At 50.1% G+C, this 24,544-nt stretch overlaps 1 protein-coding gene across 5 annotated transcripts in view; it reads left to right on the top strand.

Moving 5' to 3' along the window:
- Positions 1–1,766: 1,766 nt before the first annotated feature.
- TRIM9 (tripartite motif containing 9) overlaps positions 1,767–24,544 on the top strand; it is a 66,306-nt gene continuing 43,528 nt past the window's right edge. For 3 of the 5 annotated variants that reach the window (XM_030484874.1, XM_030484875.1, XM_030484878.1), the window contains exon 1: positions 1,767–2,660. In XM_030484874.1, coding sequence (XP_030340734.1) covers positions 1,845–2,660 — 816 coding nt within the window. In that variant the 5' untranslated portion in view covers positions 1,767–1,844. The remainder of the gene's footprint in view (positions 2,661–24,544) is intronic. The other 2 variants (XM_030484876.1, XM_030484877.1) reach the window with 1 other exon arrangement.

The raw sequence follows: 24,544 nt of genomic DNA on the forward strand, positions 1-24,544 counted from the left end.
TTCATCTCCTGGATGCCACAAGATCATCCCTACCAGTGGGGACCATCACACACTATGTCAGGGCTGTGAGGGCTTACGAGCCTCACCAGGGGCTCCCCCACGCCCCTGCCCAGGGTCCCAGAGCTCCAGCCGAGTTCAGGTCTTGGCCCTTGGCCCTAGACTGGTCAAACCCTCAATGACAGGGGCCTGTCAGCACCCAGTCCTCCCCATCTCATGATTACTGGGCAGTTGCTGTGAGCCTGCCTCAGTTTCCCCAGCTTTGCCACCAGCCCCCCTGTGTCACCCCATGTGGTTTGAGCATGAGGATCCCAAAGGCAGTCTCCTCACACCCTCAGTAACTGCCTGTGAATGGTGGCAAGGGCTCATTCTTTCCTTTGGGCTCCGTGCCCCACTCGCAGGACCAGAAGCCAACCTTCTCAGGCCCTTGCTGTCCCCACAGCAGCTTTGCAGAGGATCCACAGCCCCTCTGAGCTCCCATTTCAAGCCACAGGCTGGACTGTCTGTCCCCATACTTTCACACTGTGCGTCTCACATCACGGCTCCTCTCCCAAGAGAGATCCAAAAACAGTGACAAGGGAGGCACAGAGCAACCGCGCTGAGGGGCAGCCCCAAACGTGTGCAGAGAGAGAGGGAAATGAGATAACACAGACATTCCAAGTAATCTTATTTTTCCATTGGCTGAGAAGGAACCGCTATGCTGCACTGCATGTTGCCAGGGTATTTTCAAAGACCTTAGACGACCTCCAGAGCAGGCACGGTTGACAAGCCAGCTGCAGGAGACCCGCAAGGCCCCCTCCCGGCTCTCCACGGCCAGAGCAGCATCCCATGGGATGCTCAGGCTGCGTCCAGGCTCAGGCACCACAGCACGCCAGCCTGCTTATCAACACGGTCATCTTACAGAGATGATTAATAGGAAGCTATAGCGTTACTGAGCCTGTTGCATTTATTAGATACACGTGGCTATTCTAATGACTATTACTACAGCCTCACAACCCAGCCCTTCAGCAGGTTTCAGACCTCCAGCACTCCCGGCTCCAAAAGTCACCTTGTGCTGTCAGAGGGGAATCTGCTGAAGCCCCGGAGTCCCCTCTGTATCGCACACACCCCCTGTCCTCTGCAAAACTCCCACCCAAATACACTCTTCCTGGGATGGAGGCTCCTTCTTGCAGCCAGGGCGCCATGGCTCAGCCTCTGTGGCCCCACAAAGCCCCCCACAGCCGAGCCTCACCCACTGGGCCGCTTAAAAAACAGCAGACAGGCTGCAAAGCATCCTGTGGCCATCGGACCATGTGGACCATCACAGTACCCCTGCAGGCTGGGACCCAGCACACAGTCCTGACACGCCAGCAGCACGTAGCAGGACGCTGCTGTCCCTCCTGCTGCCGGCAGCGAGGCCCCCGCACCCCTCGCAGGCGTGAGCCCGGGGACACTGCAGTGTAGGGGCCCAAGGGATGCCGCCATCTTGGGGGCACCCCAGGGCAGCTGCTGCAGGCAGCCCGCAGGGAAGGCGAGGCGGCCGTGCCGGTAGGGATGCTCCCTGTGGGTGCGGGGAGGGAGCCGCGGCGGGGGAGCGGGGCAGACTCGGGGCCGGACCCACGCCGCAGCCCCAACCCACCGCTCCGCACCGGAGCCCCGCGGAGAGAGCCCGCATCGCGGCCGGCGGACGATGCGCGGGGGGCGGAGCCAATCGGAAGGCGCGTCCCTCCCTCCCCGGCGGCTGCGGGCCAATGGCGAGGCGCGGGGCGGGGCGCTCGGGCGGCAGTCGGGGCCGAGGCGCGGGACCGTGCGGGTGGGTTTTGTCGCTGTGTCGCGGCCGCTGCCGGTGCCGCTGCTCTCCCTTCCCTATGGAAGAAATGGAAGAGGAGCTGAAATGCCCGGTGTGCGGCTCCTTTTACCGGGAGCCCATCATCCTGCCCTGCTCGCACAACCTGTGCCAGGCGTGCGCCCGCAACATCCTGGTGCAGACACCGGATTCGGAGTCTCCGCAGAGCCGTCGCGCCTCGGGCTCGGCCGTCTCCGACTATGACTACCTGGACCTGGATAAGATGAGCCTGTATAGCGAGGCGGACAGCGGCTACGGCTCCTACGGCGGCTTCGCCAGCGCTCCCACCACCCCTTGCCAGAAGTCCCCCAACGGCGTCCGCGTCTTCCCGCCGACCGCTCCGCCGCCCCCCGCCGCCCTGGCGCCGCCGCCACCGCCGCGCAACGCCTGCCTCACCTGTCCGCAGTGCCACCGCAGCCTGGTGCTGGACGAGCGCGGGCTGCGGGGCTTCCCCCGCAACCGGCTGCTGGAGGGCGTCATCGACCGCTACCAACAGGGCAGGGCGGCGGCTCTGCGCTGCCAGCTCTGCGAGAAAGCGCCCAAGGAGGCGGCCGTCATGTGCGAGCAGTGCGACGTCTTCTACTGCGATCCCTGCCGCCTGCGGTGCCACCCGCCGCGCGGCCCGCTGGCCAAGCACCGCCTGGTCCCGCCGGCACAGGGTCGCGTCAGCCGCCGCCTCAGCCCCCGCAAGATCTCCACTTGCACCGACCATGAGCTGGAGAATCACAGCATGTACTGCGTGCAGTGCAAGAGCCCCGTCTGCTACCAGTGCCTGGAGGAGGGCAAGCATTCCAGCCACGAAGTCAAGGCCCTGGGTGCCATGTGGAAGCTCCACAAGGTGAGCTCCATGGTGGCCTGCACCAGCAGCCCTGGCTGAGCCCCGCAGTTGGCAGATGGCTGTGGAGGGCTGCTCGTCCAGCACACCTTGCCCCGCACATTCTACCTTCCCCTAGCTGGCAGAGTTGGAGCATTGCCACCCATCCTCTTCCACACCAGGGCTGCGTTTTGCACCCCTGCTTGAGAGGGGATTTGCTCCCCAACACAGGGAGGCTGTCATCAGGCAGATGATGCTCCAGTGGGTCCTCAAATCATGCCGTGCTGGTGGGCCCCCACAAGCCAAGACTCTGCCAAAGGAGCTGGCAGGGCCAGCGGGTGATGGTCTGGGGGTAGATCAGGGACATCTGTGCTGCAGAGCTGGAAAAATGACAAGAAGAGATGGTGTCGTGAGGAGGGAGGCATGAAATCCATTACAGGGGAGGACAGGGACGTGGGAGTGAGGCGCCATGGGGTGCTGCTGAGGAAGGGCTGCTGCCTCCTCCCGCACACCGAGTCATTGGGAGGAGGAGGGATGCGAGCGGGCAGCGCGGTGGCAGAGCCTTTCACTGAATACTGATCAGCTCCTCTTGAGCGTACTCACTCCCACACACGTCCTCGCTGGAGGAGAAGGTCCTGTCGCTTGCGGCAGGGATGCAGCCGTCATTAGCTTCAGCTTGACTCCATCCACCCCACTGTCTCCCTCCCTCCTTGTGCCAGTGACCCCCTCACTGAAGGAACTGGGGCAGAAGTGACTGGGATGCAGGCAGACAGGGCACAAGGGGACAGGCATCACTCCTTAGATGAACATTGAAATAACTGTCCTCTGCTCCAGCAAATCTGTGCAGGCAGGAGCAGGTGGAGGGACCTGTGACAAGGAGTTGGGGAGATGGGGAGGTGCATGATCCTCCTGTTGAAAGGGGCTCGGCCGGATCACTTTCCAGGATTGTCCCTGTTGTGCTGTGCACAGTCTATGTGGCTCCGTGGAGGATGCAGACTGCTGGGCTGCAGCTCTGTGTCCTATGTTGGGTCTTTGGGTGCATGCAGGCTCAGGCCATCACTTGTAATGAGGCCCCTTGAGAGGGCTGGGAGGAGAGGGTAACCACATTACATGGCAGAGTGGGAAGAAAGAGTGTGGTGGTGCCTGTTGCTGCTGGAAAGGGCTTGTCCTGACCCTGTTTTACCAGGAGCAGGAATGCCCCCTCCCTAGCTTTCCAGTGCTCTTACAAAGATGAAGCCCATGTACCGGAGCAGTTTTGGTGCCCCATGCCCTTGTCCTTACATGAGATACAGTCACTGCTCCCAAAGCTGGCAGCAGCTAGCACGGCCGGCAAGAGCACCCAACTGGTGTTGGGCTGCCGGGTCCACCACAACACAGATAGCTGCTGACCTGCTCACAGGAGTGCAGTGCTCTGCACCAGCATGTTAGCATGGCATGAGCCATCGGATGCTGGGAGCATCTTGCTCCTCTTGCCTGTTATGAAACCCAGTAAGGGCTTGCTGTGTGAGAGCAGCCTGTTTTCCAGAGCTCGGTCCTACTGGCCAGCTCTTGGTGGAGGATGAATGCGTTCAGTCTGTGCTGACACAGAGCAGGAGTAGAGCTGGATCCAGCCTTTGGTGTTCTCCAAAACAAGAGAAATCTAATGGGTACCAGGCCTTTTCATAAGGTTTTGGCTTCACCTTCCTGCTTTGATTCACGTGTAGCAGGGCACATGAGCATCTGGACAACTTCATATGGAAGTACTCAGATACATCAGGTTCAGTCCTTGTGTTCTAGATTAGGGCGGCTTATTCTTCCTTGAATGCTTAGCTTTGCTTTCAAAGCACCTTTTCATAGGGGAAAGCTTTAGCAATGTATTTCATTGACACAGCTAACAGACATGGAACTGTAATGTTGCTTGAATTCATGCGATTTCTCTCAGATATTTGGAAGTCAGAAAGTGAAGTCACACCTGCCTTGAGGGAGCCTGTGTTTCTGCAGGGGTTTACTGCTGTTGCCTGACGTTTGCTTGTTAGGGGAGGCAGAAAGAATATGTTGAGTCAAATGTGGCAGTACAGTATAATCGAAGGAGTTATTTCATGGCCAGAGCTCAGATTGCTCCCTCAGACGCCGCGTAACAAAGCCAAGGGGAGAGGCTGTTGACATTTCAAGCTTGATCCTGCTTGGGGCTGGGCATTAGGAACCAAACCACCTGAGGATTTGAGCAGTGAACCTCTTGCAAAAGTATCTGGGTGTCATTTTTTTTGAGAGACCAGGCCTTGAGCGGCAAGACAAATGTGCCAAAAGGGTGACTGTCCCTTTTTGCCTGATCTTTTTGCTGTGATAAGTGGTTGTAATGAGTATCCATAGCTCACAGGAAAGGACAGAGTAGTCAGCTCTTGAATTCTCTTCTGCGATTACAACACCTCTCAGTGCAAAATACTCTTTGGGATACGTTTGTGCCCTTAATTTCTGACCCAGGGAGACTGTGATTCTCACCGCACTCTGTGATGACCCCAGAGTACCTCGATGAGCTGTTGTTCTTGAAAGCAGTATTCATGCATCAGTACATGATTGGCGGGCCCTGGGCAATCGCTGTTAAGTGCAGCGTGCTTCACTTTGGAAAAGAGACCAAAGGGCTTTTTACAGACCTCGTCAGGAACTGCCCCAGTTTTTGCTTTCCTTTGACAGGGTGCTGATTGTGTGGTTCTCGCAGATGATCATTTCAAACTAATCTGTGCTAAGGCACAATCAAGCATAATTCAGGGAGCTGGGTTTTCTGAGCCCAACACAGATTGTGGGGAATCCTCCCACTTCCTCTCTTCCTTTCAGGGCAGTTGTTGGGAGGGGGGAAATATTCAGAGAAACACACAGGAAAATGGGGTTTTAATCTGAATTGTCCCAATTTTGTACATATATTGCAGCTGTCTGGATTTTATCCTGACAAGCTGGAGTCCTGCTTGGAATGTCAAAAGCAGAAACACAAGATGGAGCTGAATCATTTATTCTTCGCGCATTCAAGTCCCTCTTGCTTTTGCTGAGAAGTGTGTGGTGAGTGCAGGCTCAGTAGCTTGCTAACATTTTTCTTGTTAGCAAGAACTATCTCCCCTAACAAGATAGATACATACATACATACCAATAAAGACAAACTGAAAGAGACCTCCAGGGTCATGCGGTGCAGTCCCCAGCTATCTCTGACAGCCCTGAAATCCCATCCATCAGTTTATCAAGCTCTGTCTTAAAAGGATTTTAGTCTTGCCGATGCATGTTAGAAAGGTCTCCCAGAAGTCGATGGTTTCTGATAGGAGCTTTTAAGCAGGTTTGAAAGCTTTCCGGGATGGGAATGGAGAGACAGTGATGTAGCGTAGTTATTCCTGCCTGTCTCTCAAAGGGTGTCGGGTTGTTGCCCAGTGCTGTTGAATCTGGCTATCCTCTGCAGAGTCCCTGGTTCTCTTCACCTCATGGCTGGACACCCTCCCTGAGATGGGGACACCCTCCCTGCGGTGGCTCATGCCTGCCACAGGCTGCTTTTGTCTTTGAGATCAGTATCTCAACCACAGCAAACATGAACCTGCATTCACCATGTACAGAAGAAATAAGCTGAAGAGGTCAGTGGTCACACGGTGAATGGTTATGGAAGCTTCTGCTCTCTTTTTGGGCAGTTGACCAAGAAGCTTCCCTCTGCTGCGGGTTGGGATCATGGGTTTTCTTTACAGCAGCTTATGGGGCTTTGCTCTTTTCTCCACTAGCATCTCTTTCACATTCTTTTTGCCTTAGACCAAGGCCCTGAGGTGGGACTAATCTGCTTTTACCTTGACACTGAAAGGGGAGGAGGTTAGGCAACCTGTCCCAGTTTCTCTTGTAGTGAAGCCAAAACAGGTCTTGACTTTGGTGGAAGTTAAATAGTGCTCTCAGATATACTTTTACATGGGATTTAACTGCCCAGGATGGGATTTCCCAGCTGAAGACACAAACTGTCCTCGCATTGCAGACCCCTGCAGTGTCTCTGCACATTGCAGTAGAGACCAGCGCTGTGAACTGAGGTTATGCACTGTGTTGAATCAGCTGTAATGATTGTTAGCAGAGAGGCTAATTAGCAGAAGTGTTATCTAGACCTCAGCTCATCCACACTGTCACTAGCACAGATAGGATGAGGGATGCTGGGGGAGCTCTTCCTTTAAGAATCAAAAATCCTGTGTGTACCAGACATGACTTTGTTTCAGTCACTTTTCACATCTGGGGTGAACTAGGGCATGGAAAACTCTACCAGTGCCTCTTAGTTCCTGCCCAGGGGACAGCAGGCATCAGAGCCAAGATAGGTACAAGCAGACAGTGTTATTCATTAGCTTGGCTGTGCCTCTGTGTTAGCTGCCAGAGAAACTTCTGTGGGAAGTCGCTTTCTTGAGGCATTGTGAACGTACTGCTGTTGGGTCCACAGGAATTCCTGCAGCCTTCAGTGCTTGGGGAAGTATCCAGGGAGTTGCTGTATGGTGAAGGCCTGTTTGCATTTGCGAAGTAAAATATTTGCTGCTAAAACAGAAGCAGGGAGAATCCTTAATCTTTTCCCATTGCAAGCAATGGTCTTTCCCAAGCCTTGGCTTGATGGATTCCTGAATCCCACTGTCCTTGCTCCATCACCTGTCTTTGCTCCATCACCTGTCCCTGCCGCCCTTCTCTAGCAATGCCAAACAGCCCGATGGCTCCATTTTTCTGTGGCCAAATCCTGAGAGTGGCAAACAGGCTGAGATGCTTTGAAGTCAGAAAAAAGCAAAGAAATGTCACTGAGGTCCATGGATTTACACCAGCTTCTGTCTGCCTGGGATCCAGAGGTGATGCTGCCTTCCTGTATGGATTTATTTAGAAAACAGCTTTCTGTCAGGTGGCTCTTTCCTCTGCACTTACTGCAATTAATGAAGTAAGGAGCAACCACAAATACCATGCTAATCAAAGGCAATGCAGTACAGCAAGTTCTGCGAGGTGCTCTTGGAGCCTGAGTGGCACTTGATGCCAGGAGATGTTCTCTTAGTTGTTTGCAAATGGAAATAGGCCCAGGGCTGTCTCAAAGCAGGTGTAAATTACTCCGGTTTCATCAGTTCAGGTGGAAAGTCTAAAACTAGACTGACCTGACAGGACGATGCTGTGTTGCATCACCTGTGCTCAGGCTCTGCAAAGGCTGATAAGCATAAAAACATGCAGAGTGGTGTCTAATGGGATCTGTCTTCATCCAGGTTACTGCGCTCTGTCAATATCAAACCTTTTCCATTCTCCTCACACAGTTGTATCTGATGGTTTTCTTACTTCTCTTGGCCACTTTATGAATGAAGGATCCCACTGGCTTGGTACTTCTTGCTGCATTTACTGTGGTGCAGGTCAGAAGAACCCCAGGTGAGATGGCTGAAAAATCAGGACTAATTCTTGTCTCTCTGTGGTGGTTTAAGCCTAGCTCTCTTTCGTGGAAATTTCATCAGGTATCAGTGTGTCATCCAGTGATTCTCCTGTCACCACATCCCTAGCCTGAAAAACCAGGAGAATTAGCAAGCAGAGCAAACACTGCACCTGGTGTTAAGTAAATGACACGAGAGAAACACATTGCTGTTTATTTACTAGGTTTCTCAAGTTGCACTAAGAGAGCTGACAGTGGTGCAGGGTGAATCTTTGTTGGGAACACATGCTAAAGAGGCTTGTGGGGCTGCTCTGCATTGCTTATTCCCACTCTTCTAAATAAATTGGCACCCAAAAGTTGAGGTTTTCAGAGGGAAAACTTTGCTTGATGTCCCTTGCCAGAGCCTGTTCACATATGACTGCAAAATCCTGTTGAGGAGTCTTGCAGTGTACCTTCTAGAGGTGCAGTTCATACCATTTGGAGATATTTTAATTCTCTTTTGTAAAGTTTGAAGGAATTTTCTGCATCCTTTGATCAACTTGCATGATTCACATACATATTTATTTAAAGCTTTCAAATTGTATGTGCTCTTCCCAGCTGTGTGAAAAAGTAATTAAAAAAATTTAAAAAAAAGAAACAGTTAAAACATTACGACTCCCCAACTCTCAAAACTGCTCTTTTGTGAGCCTTGTTCCCTGCTTTGTTCTTGGGATGAGGTGTTCTGTGTGGCTGTGGTATGCATTTTACCTGTTAAATTGGCTTATAAATAAGCCAGCTCATTCCCTGTTCATTCAGATAGTCCTACAGGGATGAATTGAACAAATACCTATTTATAACAAGCACATAAGCCAAAGAGAGTTCATGGTGTAAATCTCTGGCAACCCTAGCTCAGGCAGTGTCCTAGAAGGAGAGGCAGAGGCTGGAGCGCAGAAGCCCAGTTACTGTGAAGTGTAAAGCACTGGTACTAAGGCTGTCTGGATGAGCTTCTCAAATTCTCATGGGCCATCCAAGTTATAACTGTGCAAGTAGGATGGTTTGGTAAACCAGTGCTTACTGGATGAGGGTCCTTCTGGGTAGTCATGGAAAGGAAAGCTATTAAACTTTCTAACAGGGAGACATATGTATGTAGAATCTGGGCCCAACTCTCATCTGTACCAGTAGCACCTCGCTGATTAATGCAGAAAGCCAACCTGTCTGTTTATAATGTGAAAGAGACCAGAGCTGAGAACAGTGTGTCAAACAATTCAGCTTTCTTATTCAAAGGAAAAATTTGTTGGTGGTCTGAACTAACTCGCATTTTGCCTTCAGAATTGGATGCTGCTTTGGGGGACAGCTTGACCTGGAGCTGGCTGGAAAAGCTCAGTGGAGCGTTGACTTTTTCTGATAAGAGCTGAATTTCTGGCTTGGAAGAATAAGACCAAGTTTGTTTTGAAATTTTCTTGAGCCAGCAACAGGCAAGAGCAGAGAGGTCCTTGACTGTGAGGAATGACACCAGATTAAAGCACAGTAGGCGCAGCATGGACTAGGTTTTGGGCTCTGGTTTTGCATTTGATTAGCCATTAAATTCCCTGCGTAACAGAAATACAGGGGTGGTAATAGGTGCACACTCAGTTCTGTAACACAGTCAACAGAAATTGCTCTGGAAGGGACCTAACAGTTGAAGGATTTCCCATCAGTGTTAGCTACCACTTCCCCTTTACTAACCTTATATTAGTTGATGGATTTAAAAGAAGGATGGGCACTGGATGTTAACAAGGCATGTGTGTTTCCTGCCTGAATTGCAGTGTGCTGGAGCCATGGTTGCTGCTGCCCAGCAGCCGGAGGTCAGATCCGCACCTAGTGTAAATGAGCACGGACCCACTGGAGCAGATGCAGCAGCACTGAGCCATTGGAGTGGAAAATGCGGTTTGTAACTTCAGATGTCTCATGCGGATATCCCAACCTGGGTGCTCACACCAGAGCTGCTGCTTCTTCCAGCCTGGAGAAGAGGTGTAATGCCTAAGCACCCTGGCAAAAATCAGTTAAATTATTTGCATGAACTGTGGCACATCTTTCAACCAGTGATCCTGGGTTTCTTCCTTTTTTGGGGGGTCAGACCCTTGCATTTAGTTCCATTTTTTCCCCTTTCTTGTGGCTGGCCCTTCTCTTGCCATGGCACCCTGCAGCAGGATTGTTAGTGTGTGTAAATTAATATTGGCTTATGGCTATGCTTTCAGCTGGAGAGTGCAAAATGCATCTTTAGCATCAGTTGTTTAAGCCTGTGTTGTGAAACTGCAGCTGCTTTCCACCTGCAGCTCTTGGGGTCTTCACTGATGAAATCCCTTTGTCTTCACACATCACCAATGCCCCTTGATTCAAGAGGCATTAATTCACTAATTCTTTTGACTTCGCCAGTTTCCTTCTCCCTGCTCTTTACCTCTTGACCTCTGCAGGCATCAGCTGTAGGCAATGGAAGGAACTGCAGCTCCTGGCCTATAGAATCATAGAATAGTAAGGGTTGGAAAGGACCTTAAGGTCATCTAGTTCCAACCCCCCTGCCATGGGCAGGGACACCTTGCCCTAAACCACGTGGTCCAAGGCTCTGTCCAACCTGACCTTGAACACCGCCAGGGATGGAGCATCCACAACCTCCCTGGGCAACCCATTCCAGTGCTTCACCACCCTCACTGTAAAGAACTTCTTCCTTATATCTAATCTAAACTTCCCCTGTTTAAGTTTGAAGCCATTACCCCTTGTCCTACCACTACAGTCCCTAAGGAAGAGTCCCTTCCCAGCATCCTTACAGACCCCCTTCAGATACTGGAAGGCTGCTATGAGGTCTCCATGCAGCCTTCTCTTCTCCAGGCTGAACAGCCCCAACTCTCTCAGCCTGTCTTCATACGGGAGGTGCTTCGGCCCTCTTATCATCCTCGTGGCCCTCCTGTGGACTCGCTCCAACAGCTCCATGTCCTTTTTATGTTGAGGACACCAGAACTGTATGCAGTACTCCAAGTGAGGTCTCACAAGAGCAGAGTAGAGGGGCAGGATCACCTCCTTCGACCTGCTGGTCACGCTTCTTTTGATGCAGCCCAGGATACGGTTGGCTTTCTGGGCTGCAAGCGCACACTGCCGGCTCATGTTCAGCTTCTCGTCAACCAACACCCCCAAGTCCTTCTCTGCAGGGCTGCTCTGAATCTCTTCTCTGCCCAACCTGTAGCAGTGCCTGGGATTGCCCCGACCCAGGTGTAGGACCTTACACTTGGCTTGGTTAAACTTCATAAGGTTGGCATTGGCCCACCTCACAAGCCTGTCAAGGTCCCTCTGGATGGCATCCCTTCCCTCCAGTGTATCAACCGAACCACGCAGCTTGGTGTTGTCAGCAAACTTGCTGAGGGCACACTCAATCCCACTGTCCATGTCGCCGACAAAGATGTTGAACAGGACCGGTCCCAACACCGATCCCTGAGGGACACCACTCATTACAGGTTTCCAACTGGACATCAAGCCGTTGACCACAACTCTTTGCGTGCGGCCATCGAGCCAGTTTTTTATCCACCGAGTGGTCCATCTATCAAATTGATGTCTCTCCAATTTAGAGACAAGGATGTCGTGCGGGACAGTGTCGAATGCTTTGCACAAGTCCACGTAGATGACGTCAACTGCTCTGCCCCTGTCCATCAGTTCCGTGGCTCCATCACAGAAGGCCACCAAATTGGTCAGGCAGGATTTCCCCTTAGTGAAGCCATGTTGGCTGTCACCAACCACCTCGTTATTTTTCATGTGCCTTAGCATGTTTGCCAGGAGAAACTGTTCCAAGATTTTGCCAGGCACAGAGGTGAGGCTGACTGGTCTGTAGTTTCCCGGGTCTTCCACCTTCCCCTTCTTGAAAATGGGGGTTCTTCCAGTCATCGGGAACTTCACCTGACTGCCAGGATTTTTCGAATATGATGGACAGTGGTTTAGCAACTTCATTCGCCAGCTCCCACCATGTTTCTGTGATACCAATGACATCATATCCCTGTAGCCTTGCACACATCTCTAATTCCTCTTGCTTGTTCCCCATACTACGGGCATTTGTATAGAGGCACCTTAGCCGAGCTCCAAATGAAGCCAACTCAATGGCTGGAGCAGCTGGAGCATCTCTACATCGCTCCAAGCACTTATTACAGGTGCTGGCAACTGACCAGGAGTGTTGGGATGGATCAATGCTCCCCTCCCCCAACACATCTAGTTTAAAGCTTTCTTGACCAGCCTGGCAAGCCTCCTACCAAAACAGCTCTGCCCCTTCTTTGTCAGACCAGCTCCACCAGCCTCCAGTAGACCTGGCCTCCCAAATGGAGCCCCATGTTCTAAATAGCCAAACCCCTGACTATGGCACCACCATTCTAACCATTTATTAACCTGCCAAATACACCTAGCTTTTTTAAGGTCCTCCCCTTTGTCCTGGAGAATCGATGAAAAAACTATCTGAGCTCCAGAGCCCCTAACCACCTCTCCCAGGGCTCTGTAATCCTTCTTAGTTTTCTCCAGGCTACTGCTATCTATATCTCCAGCACCCACAAGGACCACTAGAAGGGGGTAATAGTCAGCAGGACTTACTAGAGCAGGCAGCCTCTCAGCAACATCCCTGATCCGAGCCCCTGGCAGGCAACACACCTCCCTCGAGACTGGATCAGGCTGGCGGATGTGTGCCATCTGTGCCTTTCAAAGTAGAGTCTCCTGCTACTATGACCCGCCACTTTTTCCTGGAGGCACCAGTAGTGATCCTCTTTACTGGTGCATCAGCAGGATGCTCATTAGGTGTGGTGGGTGCTTTCTCGTTAGCCCCCTGCAGAACTGTGAAGCTGTTCTGGGTGGGGACATCAGATTTAGGAGGAAGCCCCTTGTCGTTAATTGTCCTCTTCCTCCTTTTTTTGTTAGTTTTTCTCGTGACTAATTCCCAGCTTCTTGGGTTGCTGCCCTCTTTCTTTCGTATATGAGCAATGCCGGACGTTTGCAGCTCCTGCACAGTTTGGGCCTGGAGCAAGCAGCCCAGCTTCCTCTCAGCTTCCCTGGCATCTTTTAGCTCTCCAACAGCCTCCCGCAGCTCAGCCACCTGCTGCAGGAGGACCTCCACTAGGGCGCACCGACTGCAGCCCTGCCCCTTGTGCGCCCTCGCCTCAAGAGACCAGTCGAGGCACTTTCTACACTCCGAGGTCTGCGCCGCAGCCTCCCCTCTCATCGGCACAGATGAGAGGGGAGGCTGGCCACCGCCGGGGCAGAACTCCCAGAGTGGGCCCGGCTTCTGAGGCGAGTGCTCACCATCCCGCTCGCTGCCCGCTCGCCCTGCCTGAGCCAACTGCCGCGCCACGCCCTGGTCGCTCGCGCTCCCTGGGATGGGTTTTTCCCCACCGAGGGCTGGTGCCGTCACTCCTGGCGCCGCCCCCTGTGAGTCAGCTGCTCGCGTCAGCTGAGCTGCCGGCTCCTGGGCAAGTCCTGTCGAGGACTTGAGGCTCCCTCGGTCGCTCTTGCCGCTCCGAACTGAGGCTCCTGGACGCTGTGCTTCCCCCCGCTCCGGTGTTAGAGGCGTCCTCTCTGGAGATACTCACCTCGGCAATTGGTGCACTGATCGCCCAGTCACTGTCCGTTTGCTAGCTGGGGGCTTCACTGTGCTGGTGGGCTATCTGCTTAGGAAGGAGCTTTCTGTCTGCAGAGGCAGACTCAGAGGTCTGGTTTTGACTCCAGTGTGTTGTTAGGACATAATCCCTTTCCAAACAGGTCTCTCTCATCTTGTGCTGTGGTCTTTCCATTGGAGTATGTAAAGCTGGAAGAGGGGGGGGGTGTGTGTGTCAACTTTGAAATAGATCATTTCTTACAAGGTGTATTTATTGATTTCAAGACAGATTTCAATTTATTGGTGGTCAGAGCCACCATTCCCTTGCTCCCCTTCCTGGCAGGGCTGGGCTGTGTTACCCAAAGCACCCAGTGATGCAGCCTGAAGCAGGAAACGAGTGGGAAGATGCTGTCAAGTGCAGCTCTGGCTGCTTCTACTGAAGTGAGGGAAGGAACTGTGGCAGTATTTCCCTGAGGATGCTGGAAGAAGAGGGCTGGGCTTGTGGCTGTGACCGGAGGTCAGTTCTCCCTGCTGAGGATTTGCCTTGTGCTCTTGGGCAAATAGTTGCATAGCCTCTGTATCTGTCCTTTCCCCTCCCTCAGACTGCCCTAGCTTGTTCAAAGCTGCCTCTTAGAAATGTATGTTTAGCACAGCTCCCTTCCTCCAGCCCAGCAACCTGATCATGGTGTAATGCAAATTCATAACCAAGCGCCGCCTGCTACACGTGGAGATGTACTGAGAACTTCTAACAACGCAGAGGCCATCGTAGCTGTCAGGGCTGGGTGAAATCCCATCAAGAACATAAGGAAAGCATTAGCCTCCCTCCCTGGGAAAACACTTCCATAAATGTGCAGTCTTAAATTGAAGTCATAGAGATTTAAGGGCACGACTTAAATGCTTTCGTGAGTTAGGGTGCCTGAAATGGTAAACTGGTGGGAGCCCTTGATGTGCAAACAGCATCAGATTAACTGTGTGCTGGGTGAGAGCTGGCATTGTCCCTTGGCTCTGTGACAGATGCTGTTTCCTGAGAACACAGCGCTCTTTCTTTGGCAGGGTACAAGACAGAAGTGTAAAACAAGCTTTGACTTTCATGGCAAAGCCAGTAAAGTCTTAGTATTGCTGTCTGTGGAAGCAGTCAAAATGCCTCTGATTGTCCCAACATATATTTTATTGATGCTCCTTTGTAGTTCAACCTCTTCTTCTGCCATTTTTAATCTACAGCCAGCTCTTTGTGAAGGGCAGCAGTAGTGGTTCAGGTTGCACTGTTGCATAAAACCCACTCAGCTCCATAGCTCACACATGGCCAAGTTTGTCCTATATCCATCCTGCAGCAACACTTCTTCCATCTTGATATTGAATTCCTTGGAAATGAGGACCCAAAAGGGTATTTGCTTAGGTCTGTGCTGCCAGCAGCCCACAGCTTGGTGAATCAGAGCAAGTGCGTAGACACAGTTTCTCACCTATGAGATTATTTCTCACCTCCCCCAGAGCACAGCAGTTAAAATTTGTTGTTGGTTGAAAAAAAAATAAAAAAAATATCCTATACGCACAAAAAGTTGTGGTTTTGAATCATTTTTATTTTTGCCCTCTGGCTGCTCAGCAGGATGGAGGGGAGCTGAGTGCTGTACCTTCCCCTCTGCTCTGCTAATGGCAGATGACAGCCCAGATTGAGAGGCAAGAAGGTTATTTGATCGTATCGACTGTGTGTATCGTGCTGTGCTTCTGGAGCTGTGAACCAGATGACCGATCAGTCAAATCCATCTGTGACTTGGGCAATGGTTATGCTTTCTATTGATTTCCTGCGGCGATGCCGAGTTGTCAGATGGTGAAGGGCACGCTGCAAGCAACTCTGAGGAGGCTCCTTCCTCCGTTTCTGTCTGGAAGGTGACTTGCCCACATCTCCAGTGGGCAGACCCTGACAAACTGCAAGCTGGTCAGCTGCCTCTTACAGGAGGTTTCTGGCTTGTGCTGTTGAGTCCCAGTATTTGCTTTTGACATATGTGGCTGATGGGCCTGGCTCATCCCTTGCTGAGCTGTGAGTGGTAGGTAGGTGCCAGAGGAAGGCTACCACCCTGCTCTGCTGCTGGGATGCCCCATAGTTATGGGAAGCCTGGAGGAATGCTTCTGTTGCAAAGGAGAAAGGTGAGAGAAGGAAAGCAAAAAGGAGGTAAGATCCCACCCCATGCTCTCAGCTGCCTTCTCCTTCCCCACCTTGCAGCTGCAGTGCTTCAGCAGCTGGGGAGGATTGAGAGACAGTGGAGTGCCATTTATTTAGTAGAGCTAAGTCTGACTCCTTTCCTAACTGCTGTCAGAAGTATGACTCTTTCCCTTAGCAGTAGAGGGAGGGTAAGAAGCTCTACCTTAGGAGACCGAAACTTCATTTGAACCCCTTTTGTGATAGAGCTAGAGCCATTTTATGATTTGAGCAAGTCAGCATAGTCTGAGAACCAATGCAGGTGGATTTCATTTTGAAACAACCCAGTTTCTGCTTGGGCAAAAGGTATTTTGGTCAATTATAGCACAATTCTTAGTGCATAGCAAGTGAGAGTGCAGTGCAGTGAAGCAGGATGAGGAACAAGCAAGCCACGTCTTCCCGGTGGTGTCCTGAGACCTGCATGAGTCAAAATGCCAAAGCTCGTGGAGCTGTTTGTGTAGTGCTTTAGCTGGCTCTTAGCTCATGCATCACAGGTTTGCTCTGCAGGGTTTTGTAGATATCTAGGTGCTGGTAACTGCATGGTCAGTCTTCACCTGAGAGTGGACACTTAGGAAGCAAAGTCTGGCTGTGCTCAGGATCTTGGAAGGCACTGTAAATGAAGTAGTGAGATTGGATTTATAAGCAAGTGGTCTTTACCCCATGATCCTGCCCTATTTCCCAGCTGGAGTAAATCCACATGGATTCATCGACTCAAGTGTCTTCCTCCCTGAGCATGATCCTTTCCTTATGACCCTCATAGAAGTGAGGGGAGTATGCAGCCCACTGCAACCATGAGCTGTGTGTGACCTGGGGTAACACCTCCTGCAATTACATGATGTTTCTTTTGCTGAGTGGGAAAACTGGGACACTTTTATGGAGCTGTTTCAGTTCCTGGGATCATTTGCAACTAAGCAGAGGCAATGACAAGAGGATGACACTGTGCAAGGTCATTTGTGGCAATTAGCACAGATCGTCTTTCTGCACAACCACAATGCAGTCAGCATTTGGCATCTCAGTTTATCTCAGTGATGCATCGAAAGGAAAGTTGGGGGGAATAATTTATGTCACAACTGCAGCAGGCTGTGTATGGTAGGATGAAAGCCCTTCCTGCCATATGCCACAATGGCTTCAATAAAACTGTGAATTATTACAGTTGTCATAAGTCATGTCAGGTCCAGAAGTTTTGGGTTTTACAAACCAGCCTCTGGCCCCAGAGAGATTTGGGAGGGAGGGACAGACTTATTACTAGGGCCTGTAGTGTTAGGACAAGGGGTGATGGTTTTAAACTAAAAGAGGGGAGATTTAGCCTAGATACAGGGAAGAAATCTTACACTGAGGGTGGTGAAATGCTGGCACAGGTTACCCAGAGAGGTGGTAGATGCTCCATCCCTGTAAACATTCAGGGTCAGGTTGGACGGGGCTCTGAGCAACCTGATCTAGTTGAAGATGACCGTGGCAGTGGGGTTCTACTAGATGTTCTTTAAAGGTCCCTTCCAACTCAAACCATTCTATGAGCAGTTTGATGCCACATGGGTCTGGAATGAAAATGTGCAGAACTTGGTAGTCTCAAGATATGGCTAAAGCCTTGTGTAAATCATGCTGTCAAATGCCATTGACCACAGTGATTTGTCCCTTCTTCATTCTCTGTCTGATGGGAATTGACAGAAACCCAGTGCTCAAAGTAAACACTCTTGCAAAACCAGAGGGTTTTATGGTCGCCCAGCTGCAGATATGGCATCTGGCTGGCACTGGGCCTGTGATATGAACCACAAGCAGTGGTTGTCCCCAGCATCCGATAAAGACTGTATGTCAGTTGCAGACATCTGAGGGCTTCTTCATCCCCCAGTCCTGCAAGGGCTCCTTGGGATTTTATCATTGAGTTGGAGGCAATACTCTATGTTGTCAAATGAGAAGAAAGCTGCTAGCCAGAAAATAAGCAAGTTCAGCTCACGTTTAATCAGGAGGCTGGGACTGGAAGGGATGGGATGCTGGAGTTTTTCCTCACCCAGCATGTGGACTGGTGGTTTCCAGCAGAGAGGTTACCAAGGCTGTCTGAAGGGTACCAGGCAGTGTGATTTATTCAGAGTTGTCTTCTGGTAGGTCATGGAACATTTTTGTTCTAGTGAATGTGGTTTTCATCACCTTGTACATTATAACCAGTAAAATGAGTGTAGTTTAAAAACATACGAGTAGAGTTTGTATTTATGCAGCCACCAGGTGTTATGCCATTCCAGAAGAGTTTACATCATAGCAGGGTTCCTGAATCCAAGAAAACATCCACTTCACTTGTACTTGACCCAAAAGACATTTCATTTAAATTAAATACAATGAAGCTTACAGGACCAACATCATCACCTGGTGAGAGCATGTGCTGCAGTGTTGAGTTCAGGGGAGCTTTGCTGATTTAGATTGCCTGAGACTCTGCTATAATATATGACCTGTTAATAAATGTGCATAGCAGGGATTGGGAGCAGAGTTATGTGCCTAATGACTGTCTCTGTGAAAAGCTTTTAACCTCAGCAAAATGTTTACAAAATCAATATTTATTATATTGCAGTCATTTTGTTTAAATAGACAGTTTACTTGGTTTGGCATCTCCAAGTTGATTTGCAGTTGCAGTTTGAAGGACCCAAGAAATCTCTGAATACAAGTAATATCACAAATGTGTGTCAAGTGTGTAATTTAAGGCCAGATTCTTCGCCCTTAATTTGTGCAGAGTGGTCCCTGCCGTCGGGAATAACTGTGGTAACGTGAAGCAATTTACTCCTTCAGCGTGAGGTTGGTGGAATTTGACACTGAAAATTTATATGCAATTGTTAGGTAATTTATATACACTTATGTAACAGCTTGCTGCATTTGCAATTTTGCATGTGCATAAACACATTAATCTACCTCTTCGTTACTGAGTACATTTAAAAAGCAGGTAGCCTCAGCTCTACAATAAAGCATCGCTATTTATTCCGAGACTGAGTTGATACAAAGATGATTATTTTTAATTTATGTGTTTAGAGTGGGAGATAATCACAGAATTGCAGTACTTGGATCCCAACCACACATCTGAAGTCCCTGCAGAAGGTGAGTTTCTTGAGGCCCTCCAACACAGCTGACAAGGCTTGGGCTCCCTGCGAGTGAGCCCTGGCCTTGCTGGTGATGCCTTTGCTGTAAGAGGATTCAAGAGTCCAACATCCAGGTGTGTCCTCCCCACACTGAGACAGGATATTATTCTCTAGAGACTTTTAGAGGTATTTACTGTATTTGTGGCACCTTTTCTCCATAGGCTGGTTTGTTTTAAGGTCTTGGGAGCACTTTCTTCCTCTGAAAAAACCCCAACCTATTACTGAAGTAAATGTGAATTATTCCCCCTCCCATCCCCTGGTACTTCCTGGATTCTTCTCTTCTTCATAAGTAATCATGAATGATTCAATGAGTCTATTAACTGCTTTCCTCCTGACACTAAGATGTACTGCTCAGCTCCAGCATTTCGGATATCCTTCAGTTCTGGGTACGGAACCCCCTCACCTCCTCGCTTGCTTTCACTGACAAGTTCTTCATTACCTCCTAATTAGCCATACGTCCTTTCTTATTAAAGAGTAATTTTCTTAAAGGCACTCACTATCTCAGCTCTTCTAGAATTGTTGATTTATTCTTCCTCCTTTTTTATTAATGGGTCTACATTCTTTTCATAATCCATCCAGTTCATTGGGTTAGCCTTCTGATAATGACTCCCATCCCCCCTGCCTACACCCTTCCTAGTCTCGTCCCGCCTTCACGTGCTTTTGTCTCCCTCTGTGCCTCTCTCTGTGGTTTATTTTCCTTGAAAATCTTAGTGTGGGCTCCCAAGAGGCCACTTCAAACACATCATCTGAGCTCAAGGGAGTAGGGTTTCCAAAAAGCTTGTTCCTGGATTGCATTAGGAGAGCTGTAAGTTGAATTCCTCAGAGGTTTTAAATCTTGGCGCTTGCTGAATTCACACCTTCCTGCGCCTTCCCTCTGGGCACCTTGTTGGCTTTGGTAGGCTCCTTCCTGGAAGACCTGGTGTTAAACCACTTCTACTGACTGCCTGTTCCTTCCTGCCTTGTGCTGTGCCATGTCGCCCTGCTTCCAAAAGGGATCATAGGCCTTCAAGTGGGCAAGTGGGGAGACCAGAGGTCAAGGTTTTTTGCCTCGTGGAATCCTTTCAGTGCTCCTGAACAAAAGGGACACACACAGAGTTGTTCCATTGGTTTCATCGTGGCATCTTCTGTGCAGTCTGGGAGGCCTGGAGACCTTGGAGTGATGCATGTGCCAGGGCTGCCTTCTGCTCAGCGTCCCCAGAGGTGAAAAAGCATGGCATGTCCTAAGGGGTTGGTTTCATGGACTCTGGAGCAAAGTGTGGCAGCCATGGGAGCATGTCCTGAGGTTACTGGAGACATGACAACCAGCCTGATCTCACTGCTGGAAGCTACTAGAGAGCTTGGGGTTTACAGTACTACTGAGTTTGTTTGCCTGAGACTATCTCCAGCACCCAGCCAGAGGAAAGCGAGGGGCCTGCAAAATGCCCCCCTGTGCCCACCCAGTATGGGGACAGAGCATCTAGCGCACACCCAGTCTGCTCCCTGTCTGAAGTAGGACTTCTGCTTACTCTTAGACTGAGAATGAGATGCTTTTCCATCTTTGTCCTCCCCGGGAAGTCCTGTTCCCTCCATGTTTTGAAGTCTCCATAATCCAGACTGGCTTTTGAGGTATCTGCAGCACCAAATGCAGTCTGGTTGCTATCACATTTTGGGAGTAAACCCTTTCTAACTTGGGAAGCTTGGATCCAGATGTAGCGGCTCAGACTCAAGTGCCTGGAGGAAGGAGTTAACAGAGGAAAAAGGCTGGATTAACTGTGTTTTTCCTGTACTTGAGGTGAGATCTGAGCCTCCTTGCTCTGCTTTAAGTGCTTTCCTGGCAGCAGCCACCCGAGCATCTCTGCTGCTGCTTTGGTGAGAGTTGCATTCCCAGTGCTCCAGTATCCATGGTGATGAGAAGTATTTCTAAAGTGGTATGGCACAGCACAAGGCATCAACGGAAATATGAAGTCCTGGTCGTTGGACCTGCCCTTTGACCTCTGTTGCATCTGTCCTTGGTTTTCTTTCTGGAAAGCAGAAAGAGCCCTCCCCTATGCACAGCAGTGGTAACGATCTTTGGTTTAAATGAACAGGAGCTCAGTGTGTGCCTCTTTCCCCTTTGCCAAAGGGGAAAGAGGAACTGCTCTCAGAGAAATCACATATGTAGAGGTAGGACTACATGAAGCCCAAGGGGTTTTCAGTGGCCTTGCTCTGCTGAAGAGCTGCTTTGTCCCCACACTGAAACCTCAGTGGGTGATTGGTTGAGAGTGTCTCTGCTTAGGCAGAGATGTTCATGGCAGGCAAAAGCTCTTTTTTTAGTAATACAGCTTTGGTCATAGAAAACTTAAGGTTAGAAGAATTCTTCAGAGAGCCCAAGTCCAACCTTCTGCCCAGAAGCGGCAGCAATAACTGAAGGAGGTAGTTTCTCTAGTAAGCTCAACCTGAGGCAAGTCTCTCTGGCCTCTGCTCCTTTTAAGAGACATGAGAAGAAGTAATGCCAAACCTACAATCCTTGTAACTTCCCAGGCATGGGAAAAGCTTTGGTACTGCCAAGAGACACTACTTGCCTCTTGCCTGGGCTGGCTGGTGGCAAGAGGCTCATGGCTGAAAGCAAACATCCAAAGTGGTGATAACCACCTGTTGGACAGGAAAGGGATAAAGCAGAAAGGATATTGATCCATATGGATCTTGATTTTGTTTTCCCCCTCCTTCTGCTGCTGCTGTGTGATACGAGCAATACTACTGAAAGCAGTAATAATTTGCTGATGTTCTGTTGCTAATGAAGTCTTGTCTGCCAGTGACAAAGCAGAGATCCCTCAGCCTTGGTACTGTCTCTGCTGAACAGGCTGGCTGGCACAGCCAGGCTGGGTAAGTCAAATGGGCTGTGCCCAGAAGGGCTGCCCTACAGCGCAGGGGCTCAGGTGTGGTGGTGAGACAGCTTGCAGCCAAGTGTGTTACAGTGATATCCACTCTAGCTCACTTCAATATACGTCAGTGACAGGATATGGCTGTTCCGAGTGGTATTGCCTGTGGTTCAGCCATCACACGGGGGGTTGTGGTAGAGCTGGAGCTTGCTGCTGTTTCTAGAGATGTGAGGGAGAGTTCAGGACAGCTGCTGGAAAGGCTCAGGTCCTCAAAGTGTTTCACATAGCTCTGGGCATCCTTATTACGCAGAACCTCTCGGGAGACTTACTGTTTTGATGTTATGCTCATCAGGCGCTCATCAATAAACACGAGCTTTAAAGCAGTAGCCAAGAGCAAAGTTTAGAAAAAAACCAGGAACAAAGAACCCACGTTCTCTTAAAAATATGTCAGAGAAGCAGAGAGAGAGGGCTTTTCTGTGTACTCTGAAGTGTATTTGCCTGAAGAGATGATAATGCCCAGCGATTTATTTGGTCAAGTCTGCTACACAGAGCACTCAGTTAAAGACCTCAGAGGAGAGCACAAGAAACACTCCAAAAGGGTGCTATGAGCTCTCCTGCACGTAGGGGAAAATCATGCCAGTACAGCCTCAGCTGGAGTATGGTGACAGTGTGAGGCACTCAGACATTGATGCCATTGCAAACCATGTTTGTAGCATGCAGGGAGAGCAGATGGAGTGACTGCAGAGCATGGGCATGCACAGAGGGGAGAAGAGGAAGTTGGAGAGGGGGATCGTGATGGTCTTCAAGCCAACAGTGGGCTGTTGCAGGCTTTGTATTTGAAGAATGACCCCAAATACCATGTCCTTCAGCAGATATTAGCTAGTATCCCATCAGGGAGTGTCAGATTGGGAAAGATGGCCTAAGGCTGAGAGCATTTAGATTTGAGACGATGATGGAAAAGACTGACAGCGGGCTGTAGTAATTCAGTCATAGAATTGTTTGGGTTGGAAGGGACCTTTAAGGTGCAACCCCTTCAGCGCTTCAGCACATGCCAGACTGCTTTCTGCAGGGGCAGATGATTAAGAGCAAATAGCCAGAAGGAACATACACAGAAGAGCAATGATCTTGTAGTTGCATAGGACTTTGGATGTGCCCAAGGTAAGAGGCACCTTGGGAGAGGAGATAGCTTTTGTTACTCTAATTCAGTTGGGAAAGACAGGCAAGCTTTTGGGTACACCAGCCCATCCTCAGAGGCTGCAGCATCAAGGATTCATTAGGAAATACCAGCAGATGGGCTGTTTGTATGGCCATGATGCAGCCCTGCTTTGTGCAGATACTGGGGGGGATATATGTACTTCTTCCCGTTGAAGGGGAGGCCTACTTGTGGATAGCCAAAGGGAATGAGATGCCATCTCCCATCTGTGCCTTTGAAAAACTCCCCTCAGCTAAGACCATGAGTGCCTGCTGATGTTCTGTAAAATCCCAGTTTTGATCAGCAGCCAAAGATGCAAAGGGCTGTGAAATGAGAAGCTGCTGATAACACACCATGACAGTATCTCTGAAGGCCACGGTGTGTTGCCAGCTCAGTTCAGATGGCCAGTGAGATACTGCACAGGACTGACAACGTGCAGAGCCATGAGGATGCTAAAGCTGTGTGACCTGTTTGGTGTCTGCCTGCATGCTGTTGTTTGAAAGTTGTGCTTTTACCTTTGTCTGGAGCACATGAGGCTTCCTTAGACTGAGTGCCCACCCACCCAATTGCCCCAGAGCTTTTTGGTCTACATTGGCAGGAGATGGGAAAAGTGGACTTGCCCAGCATCACACTGGTCACCTTTGGTATAGCAGGGCTTGGACTCCAGGCCTTCTGGATGCCATATCAGGACCATGTTCAGTAGGAAGGCAGTTTCATTGAGCTGACCTCTGTGGTGGGACTTCATGGTCATCAGTGGTGGTGACGATGAGTTGCTGTTGTTCTCATGCCAGCCCCAGTGAGTGCACTGAATGCTGGCTGCTTGCAGTGATGGGGTGTATTCCTCTACCTTAGTGCCTCAGTGAGTGTGGGTCAGTGCTGAAGGGTGTAATACAATTTACATTTCTAGGCAGTTAAATGTCAAAAGCAAAGTCAAGATGTTGGCTAGCTGTCAAGCCTGTTTATGACTGTGCCAGACTACAATACACAGATGGTTATTAAAGGCTGTAGGACAAGACAAAAGGATGGCCAATGCACTCATTGCAGAAAGAGGAATTTCCCCATAGGGTTTTCAACCTGCTTTCTCCTGTGTTTGGGCTAGGACTGTGTCCTGGTTTACCAGACTGGTAAAAATCATTGTTTATGCAGTTAATCAGGTTTAAATTTAACTCCAGATGAAGTAATCAGATTTAAAGACTTTATGCAATAATGGGATGGAAGAGCTAAAGTGTGAGTAACCACAGGCAGGCTGAGTGGGAAGGCAGTAATTGGACTGAAGGCAGATGGAGCATAATTTGAAGGCAGAAAGCTTAAGATCTGTAGTATGCACCTTCCTGGATATTGGGTGATGCTCGGACCACATGTGCTGCCTGGGTGACTGTGTAGAGGAAGATGCTTAGTGCTTGCACACAGGTGGCCAGGCATCTGTGTGCTCCTGTGCCAACTGTACCCCAAAAAGTGTGTGTGCTGATCCCCTGGCAGCTTTGCCCGCAGGCTCATGGTCTGGTTCTCTTTGCATGCTTGTGCGTCCATAGTACCTTTATTCTATACAAAACACAGATCTTGGCCCATGAGATCATAACCTGGGTCTTTGCTTACATGTTTTTCCATGCACCATGGAGAAAAACAGCCTGAAGG

The sequence above is a fragment of the Strigops habroptila genome, chromosome 4, assembly GCF_004027225.2.
Source record: "Strigops habroptila isolate Jane chromosome 4, bStrHab1.2.pri, whole genome shotgun sequence".
NCBI lineage: Eukaryota > Metazoa > Chordata > Aves > Psittaciformes > Psittacidae > Strigops > Strigops habroptila.